Raw genomic sequence first — 19,130 nt, 5'->3', positions numbered from 1 at the left:
ATGTACCTTGAGTCGGGATTGCTCCATCAAAATACTATTTCAAGAGACAAGAATGAACATGCCAGAAGTGATTAATACTATCGTAACCTGATCTGCTAACTAATTGGTCAAGGATTATAGGAAGATCAAAGGTCAGTCACACCCCAGCTATCCAGCCTGCCCTTTTCCCTAAGAGGTTTTGTAACACTGATTCTGTCTTTGGTTCTTTTTAGAGAGACAGCAGTCATTATTCAGATGACCAAAAGTCAAGAAAAAGTAGCTCATTTGCCAAACGGACCCTAAGGGGTAACTTCTATATTTTTCCAACTTATATTTGTATGGTTTTGTGTCTAAGTGACTAATCAGAACAACAGAAAACACGTTTTTGAAACTGGGGGCACTTGAGCACCCTCAATTTACGTAAACTAAAAGTGCTTGATTTTGCTTCTGATATGCTCAGATTGTTATTCTGTTAAGTGTTTGCAACATAAGTGTTTGCAATATTATGGAAAGGATCCCTACAGAGGTCGACCTTTTTGTTAAAGAGTTAGATCCTTTCCCATTAACCAAAAACAGCCCTGAAATTGCTTTCATCACACCCACCAGACTCCATTTAAAAAACGATAATTTTATCATTGTAAAACGCACTTCATTCAAGGTCCACAGAAACAAAATAAAACTTGCAAAAGCTGTATTTGTTTGTCTTTACGCTGTTTCAACAATCACCAACTCTGGTTTGGTTGAAGTAAACCCATAATTCGCCCAATTAGATGTGAAAATATGCTGCCTATAGGCATGCTGAAGTTACTGTTTATTTAAATGGAGTCTGGTGGGTTTTACGATGGTGATTTCTGGTCTGTTTCTGGTTTAAAAAAAGGGATCGTCCTATTGTCAAACACTTAAAACAGCAAAACAAGCACTTATAGAAGAATTAAATTGACAGTATCTAATTATCCACAGGGATTACATTCCGCCTTGTTTTTCCAGTTGTTGTTCTGATTATTCACTTACACACAAAAACATGGGGAAATAGGGTCCAGGTTGGAAAATGCAGAACTTTCCCTTAAACTCAAGGTCTAGTTACTTTTTTTTCCAGAGCTTTCAACCACATCTCACAGTCACTTAGTTGTCATCATGGGACAGGTTGGGAACTTGAATGATCCGTCTTCTTTCAACCAGTTTTATATACCAATATATGGACTCCTGTTATCACACCATTGAAGTTTAAGACATTTGCATAACAACTGAGTAAACTCAATCTTTAGACTTTAAGTTATGGTCATAAGCCTCAGCAAAGCCTGGCAAGTTGACCTTGAATTAAGATATTTTTGCAAAACTACCATTTCCATGTTTCAAGAAATAACTTTCATGCTTAAACCCAACACATTAAAGAAGTTGGATTCGTTCAGTTTCAAAGTGTTCATTTCAAAGATGCAAAGGTTTTCTGGGAATCCCCCCTTCATGTTAATCTGGATGACAGGGGTTCTTCATTTTTAATGTGAGAGAAAGTGGAGCCGTTGGTTCATTAATAAACCACGATGAGGAGAGCCATCGTCAGACTGAGCACACAGTGAATTAAACCTGGGACAGATCAGAAAAATGGGAATTATAACACATTTGGGGAGGAGGAATGGAAGAGATTAATGAAGCAGGTAAATGTATGATTTCATTTAAACAGCAACACCTTGATAACACTTTGTTTATGATGATTTTTTTTTTTTTACACCTGATGCACATGTGTGTATAAGTGAAACACAAGCACATATGGACCGACACAGTTTCACACACAGCCTCCGTCAGTAAGTGTGATGGCTGTTTCTAAAAGCCACTCTCCACTTTAGTGTTTCATTCAGCAGGTGAGGAGCAGTTGTGTGAATGGATGTCTAATGTGCAGCCGTGTTGGAGGGAGACACAGGAGAGCCCTGGCTGCTTTTATAACCTGCCTCTCAACAGCTATTCAGCAGAGCCGCCTGATGATTCATTGTGCATTCACAACCATTTGACATCCTGCGAGAGTTTCAAGAGTACTTTGTGCTGCTGCAACTGAGACGATTCACACACACACAAAAACAAACACGCTGATCTGTGTAGATACGACTTCAGGCTGGCGCTGAAAGGATTAGCTGATTAATTGATTTGACTGAAAATGAATTGACACAACAGTTTTGATTATCTATTATTGTTCAAACATTTTTCAGTTTGAGCTTCTCCTCATGTGAAGATTCGGTTCTGTATCACAACCCAACACATTACATTTGTTAGTTATTGTGTAGCGGATATGTTGAAACTTTCCATTTCTTTACGTTCTATCAACACTGTGTTTGGATGTGGCTAGGTTGGGCTTAAAATACCAGCTTTTGGTGGCACAATCTCAGCAGAAAAAGCAGCAATATCATTGTAAAAAAACAGCCACTTTTGGTGGCGCTATCCTGACAGGAAACACAGTGACTGGTAAAAAAAAAAATACCAGCCTTTGCTGGCTAAAAAGCTGCTGGAAATGTAGCGATAACGGGTATTGTTGTTTGTTGGTCTCAACAATGTTCTGCTGCTTGCAGGCATCTTGCCTCAGAGACACTTCATCCACCATCCCCTTCACCTCCAGATTAAAAGTCAGCTCACATACCACGTCGCTTTAGAAACACTGATATGATACATTTGAAAAGTAATAAAGTCCATATTAGATGATTCTGTACATCATAATTTACATAGACTACAGACGTTCAGTGTCAAAGCAGGAAGTAGTATGTCTTTTATATAACCATGACAAAAGCAAAACTTAAGTGAGGGCGGTGGATGGCTTAAGTTAAATGGTTTCAGTTCTGTCAAAGACCATTTACTTTTTATTAGCCAAATGTTGTAGTTGCCCAGTGGTGCAGTGGTAGTGGATGAGGTAGTTGTACCACAAGGTAGATCCGTAGGTTACCGAGGAGGAAGCGGGTGTACTCTCATATATATTCCAATGTTTCTGTGGCTGATAGATGGGTATACCCCGTGTGCCTGCGTATATCCTCCACTACACCACTGTACTTGCCTAACCCTAACCATAGTTTACTGGCCATAATCACTGTTAACCATTTCCACTCTTTGTAGATGCTAGATTTTGGAATGAGCAGTGGAACTGAACATTAAGAAAACCCTGAACAAAATCTCAGGTTTTTCAGTATCGTCTGATACTGACATTCTTGTGTGAGGGTTTCTGTGTTTTATATCACTATATTTTATATTATTTCTATATATTATATTGGATTATCTTTTAGTTTTGGACTGTAGGTTCCACACAACAAGAAATCTGAAGATATCATGTTGGGATCTGGAAATGTCATGCCACTTTTCACACAATTGATTAATCGATTAATTATCCAGTCGAAAAATCTCAGGTAATAGTGTAAATGCTCAGCGTTGTTCTCAGTGTTTTTAAGAGTTCTAAACCAAAGACATTGTCTGTTTTGTCTGGCTAACAACCGGAAACCCAAAGATATTCAGTATAAGATCGAAGGAAAATAAACTGTCACTTCTTAGCTGAATCTTTTATTTGAGCTTGAAAAATCACCAAATCGATCAACCAACTGTGCAAAACAAATGGCTTTAACAATTACTCAGGTAAAAAAAGGTTACTTTTCTGTTAATTGACTATTTCTTTGGTCATTTCACTACAATACACAAAGAAGTATATTTATTTTTTGTGTCATTTCGCTCCATATTGCAAAGAGCAAAGTGTTTCTGTTTGTCTGCTCATGCCTGCATGAAGAAAAAACCTACAATATGTACATATATGTCCTCCCAGTTTAAAGTTCTCATGCTGCCTCCTCTTCCTCTGTTTTAACCCCTCCTTCCTCAGGAGCGTCTGCTAATGAGCCTTCTGCCCAGGAATGTTGCCATGGAGATGAAGGAGGACTTCCTGAAGCCGCCTGAGCGGATCTTTCACAAGATCTACATCCAACGTCATGACAATGTCAGGTACGTGGGGTGTCATGACAACTGTGGACCACAGAGGTGTGCGGAGGGGCTGGAGTGTTTTGATCCAGGTGTCACCTGCTGTGACGTCAAGGTCAAGAATAGAAGGAGAGCAATTAAAGTAAGCCATTAACGCAGATGCAATCAAACTGCGTAAAGGTTAGAAAGAGAAAAGGGACGGAGCTCTGTTGCCACCATCAGTAAGTTAGAAACTCTCCTCTGCCTCATCTGCCATTTGTGTTGTTGTTGTTGTTGTTGTTGTTGTTGATGTTGGAGACAGATTTTTGAATCTGCATGAGAAATGTGTTAAACAAGCGGTGACTGTAAGATTATTTATCAAAACTTAAACCCTTGAGAGTGTTGTTTTGTAAGAACCCCTATAGCAGCCAATAGGAGGAATATTTATCTCAAGGTCCACTTACTAGCTTTGTTCTGGAGCTTTCCACCAGTGGAGTTTTATCCATGAGATGTCAACTGCTATTTCCAAGGTTAACAATAAACTTTAATGCCCAGAACTGAACTCAAATAAAACAGCTTCTCTGTAGCATGTACACATTACATCAGGAAAGAGGTCATAAAGTTACAATTTCATCGCATCCAAACATTTGAGAAGCAGCTTTTTGATTGAACAGAACTGAAAGGCCCAGTGTGGAGGGTTTAGGGGGATATGTTGGCAGAGATGGAATATAATATAATTATGTAAACTATGTTTTCTTTAGTGTATAATCACCTGCAAATAAGAATCGTTTTGTTTTTGTAGAATGAGAATGAGCTGTTTATATTTACACAGTGAGTGGAGTGGAGTCTTCTACAATAGCCCAGAAAAGACAAACCAAACACTGGCTCTAGAAAGGGCCATTCACGTTTTCGCGTCAGCAACAATAGTTAGCCGCCCCTTTGAGAAGAGAGCGTCGGAAAACATTGATGTTTTAAAATGTGAAACTGCTTTATTCAGTATTTTTACTGGTTTGAATTACTTAGTCTATTTGTTTTGAAGAGGAGGAGACCTCTGCAGATAATTCAGGTCATGATAAAAACTTCCATAATGCCTGGGATATACTAACAGATGCTAGCTTGTAGCCCATCTTGAACATGCCAAACAGCATTGGAGAAACACTGAACAACAATGAACATGGAAGGAATTCTAATTCTAACCATTCAGCTGGTTGCAATCTGCAATCCTCACCGCTGGATGTCACTAAATCGCACATACTGTTCCTTTAAATAACACTTTTTAAGTGGCTATAATCGATATTTCCAAATATAATCTGCAGCTTACCTTGGCTTTACAGAACTTTACAGTCAGTTTCAACTCATTGCTCAGCTATCTGGCCCACAACCTCAACCCGGTCTCCCTCCAAAGTCGTTGAAATCCAGCACTTAGGCAGTGACCTGCAGTGTCAGACACTGTTGATTAAAGCCGTCGGCATGATATACAGCCGGTCGCTGTTATAGTTTAATGGTGCCTGGCGGGGTCAGAGGGAATCGTGGCAGGACAAGAACGAAAGTTAAGCCAGTGAAAGTCCAAGTGCGGCGGTCGGGAGTGGTGATGGATGGGTCCAACAAACACCAACATTCACCCAGGAGATAGTGTTCACGTCCCACAAGACTACAAAGCCAAACCCTACGTGTTTGTTGTTGAGGGGGGAAAAAAGTAAATTTGCGGTGTTGTACCGATGCACTGCGTTTATTTTGAAAGAGACTGTATGTAAACATTACATTTCCTGTGAAAATGGAAGTGTATTTGAAAGAAGACAATGCACATAACAGGCAGAACGTCAACAACCAACACACCCAGGGTACCTTGCATGTCATATCTGGACGTGGAAAATCCATGACCAAAGGTTGATATATGAAGAGGCTGAATGAGAATGTGTTGACAGCTTTATTGTTGTGGTTCACTTTTGCTGTTCTCATAGTGTTGTTTATGGTTGCAGCTGGAAGCTGTTGTCAGCATGCAGACTCAATCATAGAACACATTACTGGTGTTAACAAGAATTTGGTAATATTTAAGCTAAACACTTGTTGTTTCCAGAACCTCGAATATGAGGACATGCTGCTTCTATCTGTTTAATGACGTTATAAACTAAATATCTTTGGGTTTTGGATCGTTGATGAGACATTACTTTGGCCTTGTGATCAGCATTTTTACACGTATTCCTCACATTTTATATACCAAACAATTCACTGACTAATCATAAACTAATTAACAAGTTGGTAATAAAAGAAAGTGTTAGTCTGTTAGTCACAGCAAAGTCACCACGTTAAAAGTGTCACCTGTGACTTATGTGGTCATACGCGTTGCAGAACTTGTTGATTAATTATTAATCGGCGCAATTTGCAAATTGATTGAAGGTCATTTATTAAGAAAAAACACCAAAATACATTGGTAGCTTCAATATTGCTGATATATCACAATGTTATATGATTTTAAGTGGAGTTTTTGACTGCTGATTGCACAAAAAAAAAGAAAATTCTGTGAACTTGTGATGGACATTTTTTAATATTCCATAAAATAAACAACTGTCAACACTTAATTCATTAAAAAAATTATAGATGAATAAATAATAAAAACAAACTTTTTTTCTGCTCAATCCCTGTACATTTTATCAGCTTTTTCAGCAGCCACCTCTGTTGTACCTGTAATGGAGAAAATATTACAGAGCGTGAGAACCTGGCCTGACTTTGTGCTGATTACATTCCAACGAGGCAGTAAAGAGAAATGGAGAGCTGTATCAGTGCTGCTGAGTGTGGGAGTGGAGGGCTAGGTAGCATGTCAACAGCACTCCTGTCAAGAGACAATCCTCTCCACTCTCCGTCTCTCTCTGTCTGTCTTTCTGCTTGGCTCCCACACTCACCCACAGCTCGGAACATTGCTGCCCGTTCATCAGCCTTGCTGCTGCACTGGCACTCGGCCAAACATCATGCCGCTGCACCCAGTGAGCCAGCTCCTGCCCGTCTCCGGGGAGCTGCTACAAACACACACATGCACCCGTAAACACATGGGGGTAGAAAAAAACAAAAGGCATCAGCTTTATTTTGCCGAGCAGGAGCGTGACATCTCCCTGATCTGGCCCCTTTTGATGTGGCCCCAAGAACGTTTGATCGCATACCTATTTAGCTCCGCCACCGCTCTGCTCTCCCCCTTCCCTACCCTCTTTCCTCCCCCTCTGCCCTCCTCTCGTCTTCTTCTCCTCCTCACTCACCACACACCAGCACGACCTGCAGAACAGCGCCATTCAAAGACAAATCACACAACAGAGCTCCTCTGTCGAGCTGCAGTCGTGATCCCAGCTTTGCATACATCAAGCTCCTGAGCAACTATACTGCACTGCCAAAAAGAGCATGGCAACTCAGTCACGATGCGGGAGAAAGGCCCTCTTTACTCTACTAAAGCTGGGTATTGAACCTCAGTACTTATCGGGTACCAACCAAAATGTTTCCCTAACATGTTTCCCTGGTCAGATACTTCTTGATTATTTGTTCTCTGATCAGAGAGTTCCTCGTTTGGAGGAAAATGTTGCCAATTTTAGATTTTTTTTTTTTGAGGCAAACTTAATGTACAGCTGCTGGTGTTTGGACAACAAAATGTTTACAAGAAAACACAAGAGCATTGGCTGTTTGTTCAAATACCTTACATCTGCAGAGAATGCAAAATGCCACATGCAGGAGGTCGGGGTGCAGGGATGGATTAATAAAAAGAACCTTAAACAAGTAGTTTTTGCATCTAAAGCAAACTGACTTAAACAGTTGCAGGGGAGGGTCAGAAAATAAATATATAAACTAAGTGTTGAAGTTCATTCTTGAAGTAGCACAAAGTACAGCTGAGGCTGGTGGGAATGTCATTTGTTTTGCAGGTATTATACAATGGCATTTGCCGGTGGTGTTAGAAATTGCCACTGCCCAGTGCGTATCATACCCCTCTGAAGAGTGTCTCAGTGAGTCAGTGTCTGACGCTGACATAAACTGACAATGCGGCAGTATTTGATGTGTTTGACTGTGGCCAGGAATAGCGCAGATGAGTGTGTATTATACCTCTGCGAACGTGCCTCTGTAGCAGTGGTATTTGACGAGTTGGAGAAAACAGGCTGATTTTTCCTCTTACCTGTGGTGTTGTTTATTAATCTAGATTGTTATGGTGTGGGTTGCAGAGTGTTGGAGCTATTGGCCATAGAGATGTCTGACTTCACTCCAAAATAATGGAGCTATATGTAACTCAAAGTGCCAAAAGAAAAAAAAACAACAAACATTTAAATACTCAGCAGCAATATCTCTCTCCAGAAATCATGATTTGGTTACTCAAGATAATCCTGAGACCTTGATGTGAGAAGTTTCATGTAGGAACTATTTTCTTTCTACCAAACTACACCCGCCTACCTTATCACCATGCAGGACAAAGCGTGCTGCTGCTCATGGACAAGAGGCTCGTGCTTGAGATGTAAAGATTAGAAGGTGTCCTCCTCGGCTGAGCTGTAATATTAGCTAGCTCAGTGACTCGAGGTAAGCTAGCAGTAGTTGCATGCTTGAGGCGTTTCTATCAAAACCACAAATATGAACCTCATGGTGGCACTGTAATATAATAGTTGCTGGCTAAAAACTTCCAAAAACTATAAGTTGAGCAAGAAGTAGCAGTGTGACCAAACAAATTGACTCAAGATCCACCAATACGCTTGCATGCAGGTAAACAGTCCACATGGAGGGCGAAAGAGGCTCCAGATGCATTCTCAGAACCCACTGGCTATTGTCTGACCATGATTTAGCTTGTTATTAGTTAACTGGCTGGCAATTTGTGGAACAATCTGGTCACTGACTTTGTTTTACAACTCTTCCCACGTCTCAAGTTGCTAATCAGACTGTAAAAAATGACCTGCACACAAATGAGAAAGTCTTGGCATGGATAACAGCTTGCAACACTGGAAGTGAGGGGTTTTTTTTCCTAAGATGGCGAAGGCATTAACTTCCTTACTCAGCCATCCTCTGCCTTTAATTGGTTCACCCAGACATTTTTACTTTAGTGCTCACCAGTCTTACTTTTCATGCCCAAACCTAACCAGTCCAACCATCAAGGGCAATGGGTACTAGCCAATTAGAGGGAGAGTGGGGCAGGTCATGTCTTCACCATCCCAAACAAAATATTTGGCATGTTGGAACCCCTGAAATATCTATAGCTCTCCCAGAGGCTAAATTGTTGTCAGACTGATAGCCTATAGGTTCAGAGATTATGGAACAACCAACTGAGTTATCTCCATCCGCTGAGGAAGCTGCAAGATGTGGATGATAGATGTGGGGAAAAGCTAGTCTATGCTGATGTATTTACTAATATTATATGTTAAAATCATTTTTGTAGCAGTCATTTGTAACAGTTGTCAGGCTGACAGAAGCTTCACATCAGAAAATGCACAAATGTGTTGTTTCTGGCAAGGAACTCACAAAAAAAAGGTATTTAGTTGCTTTTTCTTGGAAGATTCGAAAAAAGTATTGTACAGTTTTTTGAAATATTACCCAGCTGTAAACACAGCTCTAGCTCTGATGTATTTACTCCACTGGGAGTAGTGATTTTTTCTTTTGGACTGAGAGTCAATAAGATCCATAACACCTTGTTTTGTTGCCATCTGGCCTCCGAGCAAATGAATGAGGGGCTAAGTAGCTTTCAACACCTTCTTCATCCCCACTACAGCAGCTAGCCAGCAGCAGCAGGCAATTTAGCTCTGTAATGGATTTAGTGGTTGGCCTAAAAGACACTTTCACTTATCAGGGATTGGATTATGGTACTCTTGCTTCACTTTTGATCGCCATTAGCCAATCTCTCTGCTCCGGTGTGATCTGTGGGTATTTGGTGTCATAAAGGGGGGAAAAGTATATTTGTTTGTACAGTCAACATACCCTCATTTATTTTTGCGTGTGTGTATTAGGATCTGCAAAGTGTTCTGTCCTGGACTACATACGGAAATCAGCTGTCAGGACAAGTTGAGTTCTTCACATCAGATTATGATTCACCTTTCTCTCTCTTTCTTCCGACAGCATCCTCTTTGCAGACATTGTGGGTTTCACCAGCTTGGCTTCTCAGTGCACTGCTCAGGAACTGGTCAAACTGCTCAATGAACTTTTTGGGAAGTTTGATGAACTGGCTACAGTAAGTGCTCTCCTTTCCCCCTGCAGCTAACCCTTAGTTCATTTGCTTCATCATGAAAATGATATCACATGCACAGTGTGATCAGTATGCATCCATATCCATAGATTCATCCAGAGACGTGTTTCTGGCCACCTGATAAATGAAGCCAAAGATTTGTTCTCCTTTTAGCTCTGTTTCTGGTCTCCAGCAGCTCCTGAGGGAAATATGCGGCTTGTTAGCTGTACATGCTCCTCAATGTTCAGCAGCGAGAGGCAGGCAGGTAGCATACACTGGGTTTAGAGTATGTTTTTATGCTGCCTGCCGCTAGAAACTAAGTTGATAACAGTGCAAAGACTAAAGCAAAACATGGGCTGAAATGAGCTGAAAGATGCTCTGTAGGGCTGAAGGGAACTGCAACCTTTTCACATTACACACAGTGATTTCATCTATTGCTCAGTGATTATAGCAGTGGGAGTAGGCAGAAATCTGGAAAAAAATAACCACATCAGAATTTAAAAAAATCACCCTCTTCCTGCCACTCCCCCCTCTTCCCTCTCTGTCGTAAATCCCTCCCAAAAGATAACCACAGGCATATGCCAGTGCATTATACAGTAATTCAGTATTTCCCATACATTGATTTATTTAGTCTTATTTCATTATAGAGCTGCAGGCAGTGCATTGATTCACTCAGCCCCTTTCCCCCCTCTCTCTCTGTTCATCAAATGAGACATGAATTAGCTAGCCACCGCATGGTCCCTCCGCTTTGCTCCTCACTACTATGGATTGCTTCGCTGTGAGGAGAGTGGGCAGCTAGTGTCCCAGGCAGCACCGGGTCTAACCTGTGTAATGGCAGCAACAGAAAGTTTGCTGATCTGGCAGACTCAGGGTTGTCCAGTCCTTGAGCTGTGGTTTTACCTCAATTTGGGTTGCTGCAGCTGCTGACTGCCTCTGGAACTGCTGCCCGCTCTCCTCCTAGCGAGCCTGTTTGTAGCGGCGAGGAATGAGGTGGAGGACACACTTTAATTTGACAGCAGCTTAATGTTAGCTGCATGGAACTGCAGCTATGCTGGTTTGCAATATGCTAAACTACTAGCTACATTTTCTCTCCATCTCTGAAACGCTTGACTGATATTGAAACATGTTTTATTTTGTTAATTGTGAGATTCTCTTTAAGGCTCTCTTTTTGATACATCTGTTTTCCTTTTTTGGGTTGCTTTGCAGTGCAGGGAATTCTTTACCAATGCTGGATGCACATGCATCTGCATTTATAAAACAGCCGATAGGAAAACCCTCTCTCTGAAATTACCAGTGACCAGGTTATGTCCTAATTAAACAAACCTTGTCTGTGTTCTTTGGTGTGATGCTAGCAATGTTTGTAAGTGCCCTAAAACATATCTTTGGGTGTACTGTAATTTCTTGTTAATGAGAATTGTTGGACGGAGCCTGAGAGCTAAGATTTTCATTGCCAAGGACAGCTTCTCTGTAACTGTTGTGCCTCAGACAATAAATAACTTGAAACTTATCTGAATACGCTGATACTGATATTTATAATGTATCGGTCAAGCTCTAGTGTATTCGGTCTTGTTAGGTGCAAAACATGGTGCAACTTAAACAGAAAAGTGGGCAGATTTAAATTATAGCCTCTGTTATGAAATTATGTTGTTGAGCCATCACAGTGAGGGAGGCAGGCTGGCTTCAAGGACTTTTAACAGTTGGTTGGCCTGTTATTTGTCTGAAACACAAAAAATCCTCCAAGAAAATGAAATGTATTATTTAGTCTTGGAGCTCATTTATTATGCCAAGTCATATATTGATCCAATAGTGTAAGTAAAGCTTGAAAGGCTGACTGACGTGGAGGAGGAGGAGGAGGAGTAGGAGGAGGAGATGGAAGAGAAGAAGATGAAGGTCAAGAAGGAGAAGGAACTGGAAGAGATGAGTGAACAGATTTTTAGACAGAGGAAAGATAAGGTCTGAGGAGGTGGAGTGTCTCTCTGTATGTGTGTATCTGTGTGTGTGTGTGTGTGTGTGTGTGTGTGTAAGAGAGAGAGAGAGAGAGAGAGAGAGAGAGAGAGAGAGAGAGAGAGAGAGAGAGAGAGAGCACTACTGGGAGTATTGCACTTGATAAAGACAGAGAGCGTGTGTATGGTAGTACACACTTTACACTGTGTGTCAGTAAGCCCGCGTAGCGTTGTTCTCCGGGAAAGAAGATTAGGTGAGTGATAGGTTATCTGCCGGCAGACTACTATCATATTAATACTGCATGAGACAGACACACACACACACACACACACACACACACACACACACACACACACACACACACACACACAGTTAAATAACCCACATGCTGCAGCTGTGAGAAATAGTATTACGCAAAACCTTTGTAGGTCCACTTGCCAGCACTGATGCTTTCTACTACATCTCACAGTCTTCATCAGCTTCATCAGATGGAGGTGGCTCAGGTTTTAACACTGCATGACCTACAGCCAAGTGTGTGACTCTGGTCAGATGATAACGTGATTGTATGTTCAAAGATTATCTCCGTCATATTTCTCTGAGCAAACTCAATGCACTAATGAAGACTGTGAGATGTGGTTGACTGAGTGCCCCAGATAGGTATCCCATGTAGACCTTGAGTTAAGATTGTTTTGTCAAACTCTAGAGTGCTGAGCCAAATTTAACCAACACCAGTCAAAGAGAATTATCACAAACACTGCAACTGCAAGGAGCTTTTTAGCTTCAATGAGCGTCTTGCTTTGTTTGTTATGCACATTTATGCTTTAGTGTCTCTGGGCTCTCATCAATGTTTTTAATCATGCAGGTTACAAGCTCTGATAAATGCACTGTACATCACCTGCCCAGCACCAAACAGCTTACAGACACAGTTAATAACCAGCTGGTTGGTTGAAAGTGGAAGTGGAAAGTGGAACATTTAGTAGCTAAGAAACCAAATATTTTTCCTCAGGAGTCTGGAGACCAAACCAGAGCTAAATAAAAAGAGAGTATTGGACATCAGGTGGACATAAAAACAACTCTAATGGGATGATAATGTTGGATAATATAATGTTTGTTTTGATGTTTTTCTGCCTCCTTGTGGCTAAAAATAGATGAATGCAACTTCACAGATGACTAAATTTTGAAATTCTTGACATGTAAATAGGTAGGCCTAATTGTTTGCAAACATGTTAACCATGGATGTATAAAGTGAACTGAATACAGCAGAGGAGGCGGGGCATATTCATTTCTATGTAGTTGCTCAGTGTTGCATGAAGCTGAAAAAAGTTCAACTGCTGCACATAAGATTACCTGGATGATTGGGACTGCTTCTGCACTGTGTGACCCAGAGAGAAGGCGCACTGGAGATTTCCTTCCGGTTTAGTGCTCCATTAACTTGAATGAGGATAAAATGATTCAATCTTGGGTTCTGCAAGACTTACTAGTCAAATGAGCTATTTCTCTGGGCTTGTGATGCTCAAAAAATGTATCCTCTGATCTACAGACTTGTTTTTTGTTGCCATGTAAGTCTATGGAAAAAAGTCTCTTTGGGCCACAGGGCATCACGTGACGGATGTAATTCCCTTGTTAGGCCACTACAAAAATTGGCTTCAAAGTCCAGCACATGCTGGGAACCTGATGTTAACCTCTGCAAGTTTCTAAAGGAATCATATGTCAGGGATGTGTGTCCAGTTAATTAATGCAGCTTTAACATCAACAGTAAAAGTGCTTAAACAGCTGAAATTGTTGTTACTTTACACTGTATTGCAATTAACTGACTATGAGTGTTTTCCTTATTGTAGTTTTGTGACAGATTTGGAGTTTGAATCATTTATCTATTTAGGTATTCGTTCAAATGATAACAATTTCTCTAATATATTCATAATTCTAAGAATAACGTGCTTGTGTAGAGCGTTGTTAAAATATTAGAACACTGAAGTGTTTCATAAAATTCACATGATTACATTTTAAACATCAAGTTTAACCTGTTATTATTTCCAGATTGTCAAATACCAATGCTTTGTCACACCCCTCTGCGTGTGATAGCGACGCACAGGGCAGCCTTTAACACCTCTGTGACGCACAGCTGAAACACACTGTTACATGTGGTAAATTTTAGGTGTAGGCAACAAAAGTACTTGGTTACTTTTAGAGCAAAAATCATGTTTTAGAATAAAATAAGTCATTATTATGTAACATGATGTAAATACGCCACGTGAGTGATGTCAGTGTATGATGATGTGTAAATTACGTAAAACAAGGGTGGCCTTTGGTTTCACACAGGACATGAACTGTGATCTCCTGGGTGAAAGTCCAGTTGTTTGACTCATCTACCTCCCCTCCCCTCCCCTCCCCTCCCATACACTGGAGTTAGCTGAAGCCCGACATAAAGATGCCAAAGGGTGTCAATATTACACGCTGAGGGTTGTGACAAAGTGTTGGTATTTGATGGATTGGGGATGAGAACTGGCTGCAAATTCATGGTATACGTAGGTGCACATATGTCAGTGTTGCTTTAAAAGTAACCTCTGATTTTCACATGAGATGTTTCTTTTGAAATTTTATTTATCATATAATGATTTCAGTGATTTTCAATGACTATGTTGTGATCATCAAATAGATCTTATCTCTCAAGAGCTTTCTGATGACAGTGTAAAAGCCAATCTTTCCCATAATGTCGGTTATACCACATTCACACCAAATAATCAGGGTGCCACTTGCCTGACCTCTTCTCTTCAGACAGTTTACTCTCTGCTTTCTACATGCACACACACATATACACACATAAAAGTCACATGATCAGCGGGATTATCCCTCTTGAGTTCATTCTGCATCTCAGCAATCAGTCATGGCTTAACGCGGGGAGAGAGAGACAGAAGGGGGCAAGATACAAGGTGATATGTGGCTTGCTATCAGTGCTCCAGCACTCAGAAAGCCATTATATGGAAATCGTGTGATGAGGATATATTGTGTGCGTGTGTGTGTGTGTGTGTGTGCGTGTGTGTGTAGCTGCAGCTGCATCCTAATTGAGATTTATGCCCCGTCGTGTTAGCGAGGGAGAAATTCACTTTCAAACTGGCTCTGTCGCAGCAACTGAGCCTGTCTGACTGCTGTATGCTACACAACACATTTATTCCCCCGCAGGCTCAACCTAAACTTAACCATTACAGACACATACACCTAACTTAATCCTAACTTTCACATAACCATAATGACATTCATCAAGCCAAACTGCAGACATTGATTTTGGCCCCAATTAGACAAACCGTCCCCAATCAGCTGGTTTAAAATAAATCCCAAATTTGTCTCCAAAATCACACACAGATACCTCTCTCCTGGAACATGGCTTTCTGTAAGCTGATCTCTCTCATTTCTGTTCTCACACACACACACACACTCCATTTCTCTTCCTAGCGCTGGGATAATCATCCACGTTGAATTCTCATATCCTCCCACGCCAGAATCTTTCTGCTCCCGTGAGCAGAAAACCAGAGCACCCCGTCTCCTCTCTTCTCATCTCCGCCTCTTACCCTGCAGTTGTCATGAATCCTCTGTATTTGTGTGTGTGCATGTGTGTGTGTGTGTTTGTCACTCAGAGGCTGCCTGCAGGCTAAGCTTTGTAGGGTCTACTGTTACGATTTTCTGATGACTGTGAGTGATACAGAGCCAAATGGAAACCCTGTGTGTGCCACCGAGCCGAAGTACCTGTACAGTATGTTTGCATGTAAGTGTGCTGCTGTTTGTGCTTTTCTGCAGGTGTGTTTGAGTGTGAGTTCATGTGATGTGAAGGTATGTGTGTGTGTATTGGTGTTTGTGTCATCGTTGCGGAGTTTGTGCACAATGTGCACTGTGACAAATAGCTGATCTGTCTGGGAATGTGTGGGCGGGATTCTACTTCAAGAGCATGTCGGAGCAATTAGAGTTGGCCTCAACTGCACACACACACACGGTTGCACAAGCACACACATCTGATTTACATGAGCAGAGAAGCAGCTGAAGCATCCATGCCGCTTCTGTACAGTCAGATCTCGTGTAACAGGAGTAAAATACAGTCTGTCTTAATGTTACGTGTGAGTAACTTTCAGCTGTTAGATGTAGAAATGGTCTACAGATGTGCATCATGAGTTCAAACTTTTGCTTCTATCCCAAGAGAGACGATTTCAGTTTTGCTTTTTATCAGCAGAAGAAAAGGTTTAAAAATAGCAATGGTCCTGTCATAATCAAAAACTGGTGAGGCACTGAAGCATTTTTAAATCTGTGATCCAGATCCAGAGAATTGGATCCTACTATGTATGATATACGATTAGGTCGACTGTTAAAAACAAGACTATGAATCTGCAGTCATGCTAGCGGCTCCGTGTACTTAGCATGTACTTAGGTACAGCTATGCTTTGTGCTAAATGGTAATGTCATGATTCTGACATGCTCATAATATCAATGCTAACCTGCTTATGTTAAGCAGGTATAATTTTTTACCATGTTCAACATTTTAGTGTAGCATATAAGCATGCCAGTTATAACATATGGAAATGTAAAGTGTTCTGCAGGTATTTAATTATAAACCATAGTACTGGAGCAATTGAAATTTTAACCTGATGGTGATAATTGAGGAAAAATTAGGGGATCACCAAACGTATTACAATTAGCCAAGAGTGTAATGGTTCAGAAAATTTGAATTTTGGTTCAAATCAGATCTTTTCAGTACAGCAAAAAAATAGAAATGCTGGAGAACTTTCCTTGATTTTTAAAAGTTTTGACTTCATCATTATGAAGTATAAACTTATTTGATTTTGAGCAATGATGGAGTTAAACCTTAGTGACCAATCTCCTGGGGTGTCTTCATAACAGCATCTAAAACAAAAACAACTCCTTATAGAATATTAAATGTAGTAGGCCATTGTTCTCATAAACAAACGCAAACCAAAAAAACAACTCTGTTTCTCCAATGTTAGAGAAATTCCCATCTCATCTGTCCGTCTCCTTCTTCGTGTCCATCTGTAGGAGAATCACTGCAGGCGGATAAAGATCCTGGGAGACTGTTACTACTGTGTGTCAGGACTGACCCAACCCAAGGCAGACCACGCCCACTGCTGTGTGGAGATGGGACTGGACATGATTGACACGATTGCGTGAGTCACAAACACACACACACACACACACACACACACACACACACACACACACACACACACACACACACACACACACACACACATACACCTACATCCTCTCTTTAACATCCATCTGGGCGCCCACACATCTGTCAGGTCAACACACGAGGTTCAATCTCATCTCCATGAACAGGGTGACCTGAAAAGGAATTTGCTGTTTATTAAAACTGTAAATTAGAATTGATAACTAACATCCATCTTCTAACCGCTTCATCCTCTTGAGGGTCGCGGGGGGGCTGGACATCGGGCGAGAGGCAGGGTACACCCTGGACAGGTCGCCAGACTATCGCAGGGCTGACACATAGAGACAAACAACCATTCACGCTCACATTCACACCTACGGACAATTTAGAGTTATCAATTAACCTAGTCCCCAATCTGCATGTCTTTGGACTGTGGGAGGAAGCCGGAGTGCCCGGAGAGAACCCACACTGACACGGGGAGAACATGCAAACTCCACACAGAAGGGCTCCCACGCTCGGGATCGAACCGGCAACCCTCTTGCTGTGAGGCGAGAGTGCTAACCACCACACCATAAGTGGGAGTTTAAGTGGGAGTTTTTTGTTTTGCTAAAACTGCCGTTACCTCCAATAAGAAACTTTTCAGTCCAGTCTGTTAGCAGAAATTCATCAGTATTTCCAATCTTTTTTAATTTGCCATTTTTTGATTGCTCTTTATGTACTTTTTTATATTAAGAACCTAACAGGAAGTGCTGACCTTTCTGCAGCTGGCAGTGCAGATTTTGTACTCGAAGGGACAGTTTACACCAAAATCTTGAAATACATAATTTTCCAACTTGTTCTCATGCCAACTTGCAGATACTACCGCTTTGTTAGTGGACCTAAACATGAAAGTATGACACACTAGGTACCCTCCTGCGTCAGTTTTTGGTGTTCATGGATGGCGTTTCAACTGATGCTTGTTACATGGATTGTGTCTTTTCAAAAAACATTTCTGTTTTCACAGGAAATGTAGTTTCTGCTCGTTACTTACATACAGACTTTTCAAAATAAACTTACTACGTAGGTAAACATCTGTGGAAAACAAATCACTGTAGCATATATACAAATCTATCCTACAAGTAAAAAGAAATAAATAGTAACTTTCACTGCTTAAAGATACTCAATCGCTCAGCTAATACCTGAAATGTCACTGGAAATCAAACCACTGCAGCAGCATACTGAGTGCCAGGTGGCCAGCGCGCGTCGTTATTGGACGGCACATGGACATTCACCCTCTTGCAATTGGACTTTGAACTTATCCCACAGTAGTGGTACCGTGAGGTACCGTAGCACTACAGTACTCCAACAATGCTAGCACGGGTGGCAACCAATCATGTGGGACATGGTCTCAATTTGCGTGATGCATGAAAAGAGACAGAAACGCTGTGCAGTCCCGCACAGTGCGGGACGTCTGGTCACCCACTAGCCACTCGCAAGCAGCAGCTAGTAGGGGCCCCATTAGGGGGGATTCCAACGTGTTGTCGTTGTTGCAGTGTCTATAGGGGTTCCATCATATTGTCATTGATATGGACCAATGTCAGCCGTCTCTGTGGGCCCCCCTTCCAGCTCAGGGCCCTAGGCAATTGCCTAGTTTGCCTGTCCGGTTGCAATGGCCCTGTCCGGTGCGTATCATACGGCTGCAAAAGGTCCCTCAGTATGTTGGTATCTGACATTGAAATCATTGACAAAGCAGCCGTATTTGATGAGTTGGGAGTGAGAACAGGCTGATTTTTCCTCTTACCTGTAGTGTCATTTGATAATCTAATTTGTTTTGATGCGAGTTGCTGTTGGAGATATCTGTAAAGATGTCGGCCCTCTCTCCAGTATAATGGAACTAGACGGCACTTGGCTTGTGGTGCTCAAAGCACCAAACAAACAAACAAACAAACAGTTATTTAAGATATGTAGGTACTATTT

At 41.3% G+C, this 19,130-nt stretch overlaps 1 protein-coding gene across 3 annotated transcripts in view; it reads left to right on the top strand.

Moving 5' to 3' along the window:
• LOC125895322 (adenylate cyclase type 1-like) overlaps positions 1 to 19,130 on the top strand; it is a 61,212-nt gene that overhangs the window by 4,217 nt on the left and 37,865 nt on the right. For all 3 annotated transcript variants that reach the window (XM_049587065.1, XM_049587066.1, XM_049587067.1), the window contains exons 3-5: positions 3,818 to 3,936; positions 9,955 to 10,066; positions 17,042 to 17,169. In XM_049587065.1, the coding sequence (XP_049443022.1) occupies positions 3,818 to 3,936; positions 9,955 to 10,066; positions 17,042 to 17,169 (359 nt within the window). The remainder of the gene's footprint in view (positions 1 to 3,817; positions 3,937 to 9,954; positions 10,067 to 17,041; positions 17,170 to 19,130) is intronic.

The sequence above is a fragment of the Epinephelus fuscoguttatus genome, linkage group LG10 (genome assembly GCF_011397635.1).
Source record: "Epinephelus fuscoguttatus linkage group LG10, E.fuscoguttatus.final_Chr_v1".
NCBI classification, from domain to species: Eukaryota; Metazoa; Chordata; class Actinopteri; order Perciformes; family Serranidae; genus Epinephelus; species Epinephelus fuscoguttatus.
The sequence above is the reverse complement of the archived record's forward strand: the minus strand, read 5'-3'. Positions and strand labels throughout refer to the sequence as shown.